Here is a 12196-nt window from a genome sequence, read left to right on the forward strand (position 1 = left end):
TCTAATCCTAGATCTTAATACATACTTGCCCTGAGCACATAATATGGCAGAATTACATACAGTTGGTACTCCTTTCTTTGGTGGGATTTAGGGTTAAAATAGGAATACTTAAGGACTGAACTAAAATGCACTAGTTGGTAGAGTTGTGTTTGACCCAGGTCTTTAATGAAAAGCAAGGGTGCTGTAGCTCAAAATGAGGTGCACAGGCAGAACAACATGAAGAATTTTGCCAAGTGCCTGTTCCCTCTCTCTCAGATTCTAGTAGAGTTCTATTAAGTAATTACTTTCGTGGTCACTAAAAATGTCACCAAAGTTTGTAAAGAACTTGCAGTAATGCTAACTGTGAGACATAATGCTACTGTATCTGACTTGACCTGCTGATTGATAAGTCATCATAATAACAGATCCCTTTAAATGGCAGAATATAAGGAAAACTTGAGAGTTAATCAATGTCCTGGACCTGGAATGAAGGGTGATCGAAAATCACACAACTCAATGTCTTTACGTTACTTGTAAAAAGAAAAGGAGAACTTGTGGCACCTTAGAGACTAACCAATTTATTTGAGCATAAGCTTTCGTGAGCTACAGCTCACTTAAAGCTTATGCTCAAATAAATTGGTTAGTCTCTAAGGTGCCACAAGTTCTCCTTTTCTTTTTGCGAATACAGACTAACACTGGGGCAATCTGACCATAAAAAGAAATGTCACAGTGGTCTGGAGAAGACAGACAAGGAAGCCTAGTCTGCCTTCCATTTCTTGATAAAATGGCTGCCAAATTATCCCTTAGCAAACACAAGGGTATTTACAGCAAAAAGGACAATAATCTATAAGTGACACAAATAAACACAATACTTTGTATAAGTGCTCTGGCACCACGGTTGATGGGTACCACAGAATTATGTTAGAAAGATAATAATTATCAGGGTGTTTTTTTTCACATGGATTGTTTCTTGGCTCTATCCTATTTAACATTTTTATCAATGACTTGGAAGAAACCATATAATCACTGACAGAGTTTGCAGATGGAACAAAATTGGGGGAGTGGTAAATAATGATGAGGACAGGTCAGTGATTGAGAGCTATCTGGAATGCTTGGTAAGCATACAATACAAGCAAACAATATGCATTTTAATATGGCTAAATTAAATATATACATCTAGGAACAAAGAATGTAGGCCATACTTATAGTATGGGGGACTCTATCCTGGGAAGCAGTGACCCTGAAAAGGATTTGGGGGACATGGATAATCAGCTGAACATAAGCTCCCAATGTGATGCTGTGGCCAAAGGGCTCATGCGATCTTGGGATGTATAAACAGGGCAGTCTTGAGTAGGACTAGAGAGTTTATTTTACCTCTATATTTGGCACCGGTGTGACCACAGCTGGAATATTGTGACCAGCTCTGGTGCCCACAGCTCAGGAAGGATGATGATAAATTGGAGAGAGTTCAGAGAAGAGCCACAAGAATGATTAAAGAATTAGAAAACAGGATGCCTTATACTGAGAGACTCAAAGAGCTCAACCTATTTAGCTTAACAAAGAGAAGATTAAGGGGTGACTTGATTACAGTCTGCAAGTACCTACTTGGGGAATAAATATTTGATAATGGGTTCTTCAATCTAGCAAAGAAAGGTATAACACCTTGGTTTGGAAGTTGAAGCAAAACAAATTCAGACTGAAAATAAGGCATACATTTTTAACAGTGAGGGTAATTAACCACTGGAACAAATTACCAAGAGTTGTGGTGGATTTGCCATCAGTGGTAATTTTAAAATCAAGATTGGATGTTTTTCTAAAAGATTTGCTCTAGGAATTATTTTGGGGAAGTTCTGTGACCTGTGTTACACGGGAGGTCAGACCAGATGATCTCAATGGTCCCTTCTGGCCTTGGAATCTATGAATCTATAACACGGCTGTTACTCTGAAACCTTTACGTTATTTGGAAGGGAAGGGAAAGCCCACAATTGGATACATGGGGAATGCCTAGTTCTACCTGATTACATCAGTGAAAATGCAACAACTTACCAAATGTAAGCTAAGGTGCAGGAGCAACATTTAAACCTATGCTGCTAAGGCTAGAGAGTGGTGGAAGGTATTGCTTTGCTTCACCCCATTGAGGCTGCTTATAAAGTGCCATTACCTCCAAGAGAGGAAGTGGTTTGCTCACTAAACCACAGAGTAAGTGCATGCTTATACTGAGTATTTACCATTTCTGTTTGGGAGGATATGGTTAAGCAGGGGTGAGTGAAAATCTGTGAGCCCCAAATTCCTGAATCATTGCCTTGGAGGATGAGAGTCCTCTATATATGTGATTTAGCCAGGGCCAGATGGATTGAGAGAATAACCCACATTCATGCTTGTACCCTTTAGCTGCATAAACAGAATGTGGAACGGTTAATATATTTTTGAAATAACATTTTTGATGCTCGTAAATGTCTATAATGTGTTACTGTTGAAATGTTTATTTTCAGGTGTATGCCCGAATGTCAGAAGTCTTAGGAATAACAGATGACAACCATGTTCTAGAAACATTTATGGCAAAAATGTGAGTTTGTGCTTGAGTTCTATTCTATACATTCTTTTGTTTTGTCTTTAATGTTTATCCATAATCAAAGTTTAAATTGTAAATACCCAGTTGAATTTTAATGAGAATAATTCTAGGTGTTTTCATAAATAGTTTTAAAAATTGAGACATGGGGTAAAAGTTTCAAAAGAGCCTAGGTGCCATTTTGGGCTCCTAAATGCTGCCTGTCAACGGGACTTAAGCTCCTAGGTGCCTAAAATGCTTTTGAAAATGGGATTGAGGAGCCTTGACCACTGAGACTCTTTTGAAAATATTGACATTGGTCATTATGATCTTCAGTGTGGGTGCGTACACATGCTCCACACACATATATCATTTTTCTCTGTGGCTTAGCCTGCTTGGCCACCGGGCTTTCCTCTCACTTGTATACGGGGCAGTCCTCTCACATGTACACTGGTAACAGCCAGGAAAGACAATCAGCCAAACTGAAGTAACTTCGCTCTCTTTGGTGGCATCTCATCCTTATCTCCCCAGTTTGATACTCACCACATTACAGTACAGATGCTGGGAAGTGAGTGCTATGTCTTGCTTATAGTCACACTCCAGAATTTTCAAAAGAAAAGAGTTGGAAGCTCACTGAATGGGGCAAAATCCCTCCCCTAAGAAAATATAGATTCAGACAGGGATGAGACCATGGAAGACCAAGGTTTGTGAAGCAGCTAGGGAAGATTATAATCACCAGCCCTCTCTCTTGTGATACTTCCTTAATAAATTAATTCTACCTGCTATCACAATGTTCAAATAGATGTTTTTATTCTCCCTCTAAGAATACCTCTAAAAAATTATCAGATATCTTCATGCCTGTTCTCAGGCACTCTCTGTGGTTTCCTGGGGGCATACTTTTCTTTTTCTCACATCCAGCAAGCCCCAGCGTTTGCAAGTTCTACCCTGTCTTTCTGCCTATATCAAGACTCGATAGATTCCCTTCTGAGGCAGACAGGGTTGCCTCTGAAACTGAGGTTTAACCCCTGAAGCAAGCCAAAAGAGTTTCTCAGGGAGGAGTAGGAACATCTGCTCCAAAATGTGAAGGCCCCCAGGAAAACACAGATTCTAAAGGTCTCCCTGTGTTCCTGGGAATGGAAAAGGAACAGGGCACCTTTCCTTTCTATCCCTCCCAAATTGGCTTCCTCTAAATCTGGTCTATTTAGACTTACAAATAGTTTTCAATAGGGCATTGTCATTGCTAGGAAAACACCCTACTAGAACCATAAGATTAACTATAACCGGTTGATACAATACTAAATATAACAGTAATAAGTCAACAGGACCAGATGATATTCACCCAAGAGTTCTGTAGGAACTCAAATGTGAAATTGCAGAACTACTCACTATAGTCTGTAACCTATCATTTAAATCAGCTTCTGTACCAAATGACTGGAGGATAGCTAATGTGACAACAATTTTTAAAAAGGGCTCCAGAGGTGATCCCGGCAATTAAAGGCCAGTAAACCTGACTTCAGTACTGGGCAAATTGGCTGAAACTATAGTAAAGAACAAAATTGTCAAACACATAGATGAACATAATTTGTTGGGGAAGAGTCAAGATGTTTTTTGTAAAGGGCAATCGTTCTTCACCAATCTACTAGAATTCTTTGAAGGAGTCAACAAGCATGTGGACAAGGGGGATCCAGTGGATATAGTGTACTTAGATTTTCAAAAAGCCTTTGACAGGGTCCCTCAGCAAAGGCTCTTAAGCAAAGTAAGCTGTCATGGGATGAGAGGGAAGGTCCTCTCATGGATTGGTAACTGGTTAAAAGATAGGAAACGAAGGGTAGGAATAAATGGTCAGTTTTCAGAACGGAGAGAGGTAAATAATGGTGTCCCCCAGGGGGCTGTACTGGGCCCAGTCCTATTCAATATATTCATAAATGATCTGGAAAATGGGATAAACAGTGAGGTGGCAAAATTTGCAGATGATACAAAATTGCTCAAAATAGTTAAGTCCCAGGCAGACTGCGAAGAACTACAAAAGGATCTCACAAAACTGGGTGACTGAGTAACAAAATGGCAGATGAAATTCAGTGTTGATAAATGCAAAGTAATGCATATTGGAAAACATCCCAACTATAAAATGATGGGGTCTAAATTGGCTGTTATCACTTAAGAAAGAGATCTTGGAGTCATTGTAGATAGTTCTCTGAACACATCCACTCAATGTGCAGCGGCAGTCAGAAAAGCAAACAGAATGTTGGGAATCATTAAGAAAGGGATAGATAATAAATCAGAAAATATCATATTGCCTCTATATAAATCCATGGTACACCCACATTTTGAATACTGTGTGCAGATGTGGTCACCCCATCTCAAAAAAGATATATTAGAATTGGAAAAGGTTCAGAAAAGGGCAACAAAAATGATTAGGGGTATGGAACGGCTGCCATATAAGGAGAGATTAATAAGACTGGGACTTTTCAGCTTGGAAAAGAGACGACTAATGGAGGGATATGATAGAGGTCTATAAAATCATGACGGGTGTGGAGAAAGTAAATAAGGAAGTGTTGTTTACTCCTTCTCATAATGCAAGAGCTGGGGGGTCACCAAATGAAATTAATAGACATCTGGTTAAAACAAACAAAAGGAAGTATTTTTTCACACAACGCACAGTCAACCAGTGGAACTCTTTGCTAGATGGACCTTTGGTCTGACCAGTATGGCCGTTCTTATGTTCTAACTTGTTCTTTTCTACAGTGACTACAAACGTGTTTAACATTCTGTAAGTTAACATGACTTCTCCAGGTCGTTTTCTACCGTGACCTAATTTCCTAGTGAAGACAAGACCTAAATGGCTTCCTTTCACCAAGATAAAGTCTGCTGTTTTAGCTTGCTTTAAGAAAACTGTCCGACCCATCAAATCTAACGTTTCTCTAAAGAAACCCTATGAGCTAGGTCAATGGAATGGGAATGAACAGAAAAATACTTGTTCTGGGGCCTGCACAATTCTATACTACATATTATTTTTCTTTTGTGTCCAGATCAGCTATCAGTCAGTTGACCGAGGTCCAAAAATCTCAGGATTTTTGTGTTTTCCAAACCCACTCTCTGCCCACATGTGCAGGGAGCGGGAGAGTATCAAATCTGATGAGCCAGCAAAGAGGAGTGTTGTGGGAAGTAGGGCCTTTCATCTGCTAACTATCCTGTGAGTCTTGAGGACAAATAATAATAGTTCTCCTAATAAAAAAAAAACCCAGAAACATGTCCATGTATTGTATCTTTTTCTCCTTTCCCCTTCTCTGTAAATAGGCTTGGCAGAATTCAGGGTGGTTTTTTTATCATTTTGATGGATAATATCGATGTTTGTTTAAGCATTTTTTAAAATGTTTGTTGATTTAAATTTTCACAATTGCAAGAAATAATTTAAGCAGTAATTTTTTATTTTTATCAATTTAAATTTTCACAATTTGGGGAAATTTTGTGTAGGTCAGACAATGGTGGAGTCAAGACAATAATTATTTAATGACAGTCGATGTTGAGATTCAAAAATTTAAAGCTTTATAACTGTTAACACAAATTGTCAACATCACATGTCAAAATATACAAAGTAAATATCCTTAAATCAAACTCTAATAAGTTCTCAAGCTGCATTTTTCTTACTTTGCCCATCTGTAAATTTCTATTATTTATGGAAATATTTTTGTCAGTTTGTGTTTATACAGTGAAAACTACGTTTATTGGTATTTATCAATAAAAATGTAATCCTTCCAACCCTATTTATAAACTGTTTCTACCTTGACTTGATTATTTGTAATGTGATTGGGGCAGGGATCATGTTGAGTTCACTTATCTATATAGCACCTAGCATTCTTATGCGGGATCCAAGAATAAATAATAATAAATAAATACAAATTGTTTCCAGGAGGTGAACAGAGCTGAGGTTTTGTTCTGTCCTGCCATGGTAAAAATACATTCTACCTGCTAGTGTATATTCCTCGGCAAATTTCTGCACACCTTCTCTAAGTACTACAGGCATCAGCTAATGCAACAGTGTTTGGCTGAAGTGTGCTTAGAATGGCCCTCCCCAGAGAAGACCTTTTCTTAGGAAAACAAGTGAAAGAAGTCACTATGGGTATTTCATCATTCATTCCCCTTCCTCTGCCACATAGGAGCATCTTTTAGCTTCTGAATGCTGTATTCCTACCCACCTAGTATATTTTAGGATACTGTATTAAGAACTCTGATCTGTTTTGAACAGAACAAGCCACAGGAAAACAAATTAGTTTTCCCCTTACCTGTGAACATGTTTCCTGTGACTTGGTCAATCAGCACAGATACTACCCTTAATGGACACTTGTCCTGCAATTTCTGGAAGAAGCACTGGCTAGGGAATTAGGCAGTTGAACCTTCGTTCTTTGAGCTCAAAATGGAGTAAAACTAGGAATCAGAGGAGGGTCCATTGTATCAAGTATAGATGCTTCAGTATGATTGGCTGTCTTTCCTTCTGTTGCTACCAATGAGAGGAAAACTTTGTGTCTTGTGCCCTATGACCAAGTCACAGAAGATCAATTAACAGGTAAGAGGATAAGTTCTACATGCATTTAATTTTGTCATGTATATCTTTGCATAACCAGTGTAAACTAAGCAGTAATGAAATCCTATGTATATGCTTAGCATTTTAATGCCATCTGGAACACTTCTGAAAAAGTTTAAAAAACAATCCTAGTTTTTGATGACATGTTCTGTATTTTTCTCATTTCTCCTCCTTCATGGTTTATTACATTTGTATGAAAATAGTATCTTTGTTTATGAATTTTTCATTGATTGCACTGGAGATAATTTTGGTATCACAAAAGGAGTATTTATTTCTTAATGTGGAGAATAAGCAGTAAATACTATTATCAAATGACAAATCTATTTTCTGTACACCTTTTTATGTCCCTAGCCATTAAAATAAACTGTCTACTTATCAACAATAGTGTGCTTAGTGTAAATCTGAACTAGAGTCCATAGTATACTGACACAGCAAATAAAACATTATGGGTCAGTCCTGACTGGCAATATTTCTGTTGCTTTATTCCTAGGCCTAATCTGAGCAGATTCTGACATCTGTGCCAGATAGTCTGCATGTTTTATACTATGGACACATGACTACGCTGAGATTACCAGTCACTTTCCCTTGTGAGCCAAGTCAATACCTTAACCCAGGGGTGGGGAACCTATGGCCCAGGGGCCTGATCTGGACCACATCTTTATTTCATCCAGCCTGTGGAAAGCCTCCACACCATGGGCTGGAAACCCTGAGCCTTGGTGACCCTCCACGGGATTGGAGCCGTGAGCTCTGGCTCGCCCCACTGCTGGGGGAAGCTAGGGTTGCCAGGCTGTTAAATATCCAGTTAGCTGCATGCAGCTCCTGTAGGTAGCCGACATGTCCCTGCAGCTTAGGTGCAGGGCCAGTCAGGGAAGCTCTGTGTGCTGCCCCAGTGCTGGCTCCCATTGGCCAGGAACCACAGCCAATGGGAACTGCAGTGGCGATGCCTGTGGGCGTGGGCAGCGTGCACTGCACAGAGCTGCCTGACCATCCCTGCTCCTAGGAGGCGAACATGTCAGCCACTTCTGGGAGTAGCATGGAGGCAGGGAGCCTGCCTTAGCCCAGCTGCACCGCCAACTGGGGGCCATCTGAAGTAAGCGCCACCCAGCAAGAGCCCATACCCCGAACCTCCTGCCCCAGGTCGGAACCCCCTCCAGCACCCTATCTTCCTCCCACACCCTGCATCCCCACCTGCAACCCAAGCCCCAGCCCTGAGCCCCCTCCCGCACCCAAACTCCCTCCCGGAGCCCTCACCCCGCCCCCCTTCCACAACCCTGAGCCCGTTCCTGCACTCCAAACCCCTTGGACCCAGCCCGGAACCCCGTCCTGTACACCATACCCCTCATCCCCAGCCTCACCCCAGAGCCCTCACCCCCTCCCACACCCGAATCCCCTGCCCCAGCCCGGAGCTCCCTCCTGCATCCTTAACCCCTCATTTCTGGCTGCACCCCGGAGCCTGCCACCCCAGCTGGAGCCCTCACCCCCACTCGCATTCCAACCCCCTGCCCCAGCCCAGTGAAAGTGAGTGAGGGTGGGGGAGAGCAAGCGACTGAGGGAGGGGGGCTGGAATAAGTGGGGGGTGGGGCCTTGGAGAAGGGGTGTTCAGTTTTGTGCAATTAGAAAGTTGTTAATCTTAGAGGAAGCCCCGAGCCTCCACCCCAGCCCCATGGGGCTAGAACCGCGAGCACCAGCTCTCCCCCCACCCCTCCCCACTCTACCCCCAGCAGGGCTGTGTGTGGCCCAGGATTGATTTTTTCTGTCGGTCAATGGCCCCTGGTAGAAAAAAGGTTCCCCACCCCTGTCTTAACCCAAATCTGTAGATTAGAAAGCCATTAACTCTCTGCACAGGCTAGACCCATTGATCTCACCTTTTTTTCTATGTAAGGAAAATGTTAACACTCGTGATAACTATTTTTTTAGTACTGTGTTCTTCATAAATTCCACTGTGATTGACATTAAAATGCCAGTGTTTCTGTGCATTTGTATGGTGGTATGTAAGGCATGACAGTTGCTGTTTTGTTAATGCACGGTGTTATCTGACATAGCACCCTTATTTGCTATTCAGAGGGATAATGCTTCCTCTTTAATGGCAAACACTGTCTTTCATATCAGAAAGTGAGAGAAATTCATTTGTAATGTTGAAGTAATACTTCACCATTGCAATCTAACATTAGAACTATTGAATACCCTTGTGATCATGTTAACTACTTTTGCATCTAATCTATAGTACTAGAGTCTTGAAAGTTGTTGTCAAGGTACTTATAATGTGTGACAAAAATATTCTGTACTTAAATGCTGTGGGAGGAACATAGGGAACACGAATATAATGGTTTGATATGCAATGGTCAAACAAGTGGTGATCCTTCATGACATTAATGAATTTTTGTATTCCACTAATTAGAGGACTTGTACCTCCTCTTGTAGTAGCTTGCTGGTTCTTATGACAAACTTAGTATCTGGTTGCCATGTGCAGCATTCCTTCAAGTCTGATGTGACCTTAGTTGTGACTGAAGTGAACCACATTTCTCTTATCTTGGTTTTTAACACGTATTCTACTAAACTATCTTAGCTGCATCTGCTCTTAATATCAGCATTGGGTCATCTTCATTCATATAGTCTTAAATGTCTCCTTTTGATTGCTGTAGCATGAACTTCATGATGCAGAATTGGTCAGTAATATCAATTGATGAATTCTTTAGTCACGTTTATGGTGAACAAGCTGTTTTACATGCATCTGATACCTGCCAGTAGCACTGGTGATATGAGCTAGCTATTGTTTGCCAAGTGATCTTAGCCATATTCAATTCATGTGTTAGAGGTTGTCTTGAGTAGCCATTCCTCAAAGAATTGAGTTATTTTCTGAGGTTGGTCACCACAATGAGGTTGTCTAAATTCTGATCATCATTTCAGTTAATTCTGTCAATTCATATGGCCAAATGTAGATCTTCCATTATCCTTCCATTGGAAGTAATTACCAACCTTCTTTTGAACTTCTGGACATCACTTTCTAAGGGACAGGTTTTTATACACTCATATGGCCAATCATGCAGTGAAAGTATCTATTATCAGCCATAATTGTATAGGTGTCCCATCAAGAATCTTGGATTTCACAAGGAAGCCCTTTTCGTTTCCACTGTCCTTGCTTAGCTTCACCAGTGCTCAAGAAAGTTGATCTTCATTTGAAAAACACTAAGACCCAGATTTTTAAATGTATTTGGGCAGTGCAGTGCTCAGCTTTGCATTGCCTAAGTCTCATTTTCAAGAGAGATTTAGACACTTAGGAGCCAAAATCCCAATGAGATTTAGGCTTGTAGAGACTTAGGTTCCTAAATCTATTAGTCATTGCACTGCTGAGTGCAGCAACACCTAATTAACTTTAAAAATCTGGGCCCTAGTCTCAAAATAAGTTCTTCCAGCTTTATGCATCTTACATCACAGCTAAACTCATAGATTTATGTACTCTTGTGACACAACTATGTAAACTCAACTACTCTCAGCTTTTATTTAGTCAGACTTGGGCATATTCAGTTGTGATTGGTAACTGGTTCATGAAAAAAGGATTAAAGTTTGTCAAATTCTTCATTTCAAACATTAATTTGTTTAGCATATTGTTTGTGAACCCATCCTGATCTCTGCAAATATTATGATGTTTAAACTTGTGACATAGTTGTGGTAATTAATTAGTAGTCTTTGGGTTCACAAAATGTTCGTTCATATTATCTGGTATTTGTTTTACATGATTGGTTACCAGAGTCGCATAGTATTGTTTCTGCTCCCTGGTAGGATAACTGAAATGAGATGAGTGAATAACTAATCACAAACATCTCCTATGAATGTATGGATGAATCCAGTAATTATCTATCCAGGGTACATGTACACATATATATATTTTCCTAGGGTGCTTGTCTTCATACTATCTAAGTACCAAACATTCATGGAAAATTCAGGATTTGTGAACATGTTCCCAAATACCCAGCAATTTCCTTGATGCTTGTGAATAGCCAGTATGACCCCATGAACCGTAGCAAACTACAACTCAAAGATTTTATTTGTGAAGGTATTTTGTGTTTTTTTAACTATTTGCATTTACCCAGCTCTAATGAAGAGTATATATTCACTCCTTGTCCATGTGCCACAGGAAGTTCTGAACTGTAAAAGATGATAACCTGCAAGAAATAATTAAAACATGCGTATATAGAGCCCTGTTGCTAGCATATTGCCCATTTCCTCCTTGTTAACTGAAACACAAATAGCACACTATGGCTGAGATTTCCAAAGACTTTTAGGTGATTTGAATGGGAATTGGGCATCCAATATTTGAAATTTTCAGCCTAAAATATTAAATGGTGGTTTTGTCTCTTTGAATTTTAAAAATCATTTTGTGTAAAAGTGTCCAAAATAAACTTAGTTGGTCACTAAGAATATCCCTATACTATGTGACTTGAGTTGTTCAGCTATTTTGAAATTTGGCTCATGTCATCCATAGTTAACCTTCTTCAACGTTTTGAATGTTTGTTTATCATTCATATCCACATAAAAATAAATGTCACAACATGCATATATAGCCTTTCAAGATCATAATTTTATTTGCACATCATCTCCATTTTTGTAATACTTATACAGGTTTCCACCCTCCTCCTCTTCATTTAAGGTAGCAAACAATAATACAAGGCTTGTAGTTTTATAACAGGGATGCAAGCAATGATAACTTGAGGAGGCAACCATCACCCTGTGACCCAAGTAGACTTGCAACTCTCTTCCTGCTCACACCTATGCCTCAGTTCTTCAGTCTCCCCTTTCCAACATTCACTGTACACTTTGGTTTTTCCCATCCTCATTCTTTTCCTGATTCTTCATAATTGTCCCATATGCTCCTTTCTCTAGAGTTCCCATCCCATTCCCAATGAAGTAGTAACCTCCAGAGGTATCTTATTCATTCCAGTACTGCCACCAAGTTTACTACAGTTCTTTTTTCTGCAGTCATCATGCAGTCAGCACCATGGACAGCTCTAATAGCAGGGTGGGTTTAAAGTTCTGGGTTCACGTATTAAGAAGACGTGGTGAGCATCATCAAGGGAAGGAAAGGCAGT

The 12196-nt window shown here is 40.1% G+C and overlaps 1 protein-coding gene across 3 annotated transcripts in view; it reads left to right on the forward strand.

Moving 5' to 3' along the window:
• Window positions 1–12196, forward strand: part of RANBP17 (RAN binding protein 17) — a 280499-nt gene that overhangs the window by 152604 nt on the left and 115699 nt on the right. For all 3 annotated transcript variants that reach the window (XM_048862507.2, XM_075131375.1, XM_048862508.2), the window contains one exon: window positions 2472–2545. In XM_048862507.2, coding sequence (XP_048718464.1) covers window positions 2472–2545 — 74 coding nt within the window. The remainder of the gene's footprint in view (window positions 1–2471; window positions 2546–12196) is intronic.

This window comes from Caretta caretta, chromosome 8, assembly GCF_965140235.1.
Source record: "Caretta caretta isolate rCarCar2 chromosome 8, rCarCar1.hap1, whole genome shotgun sequence".
Classification (NCBI taxonomy): domain Eukaryota; kingdom Metazoa; phylum Chordata; order Testudines; family Cheloniidae; genus Caretta; species Caretta caretta.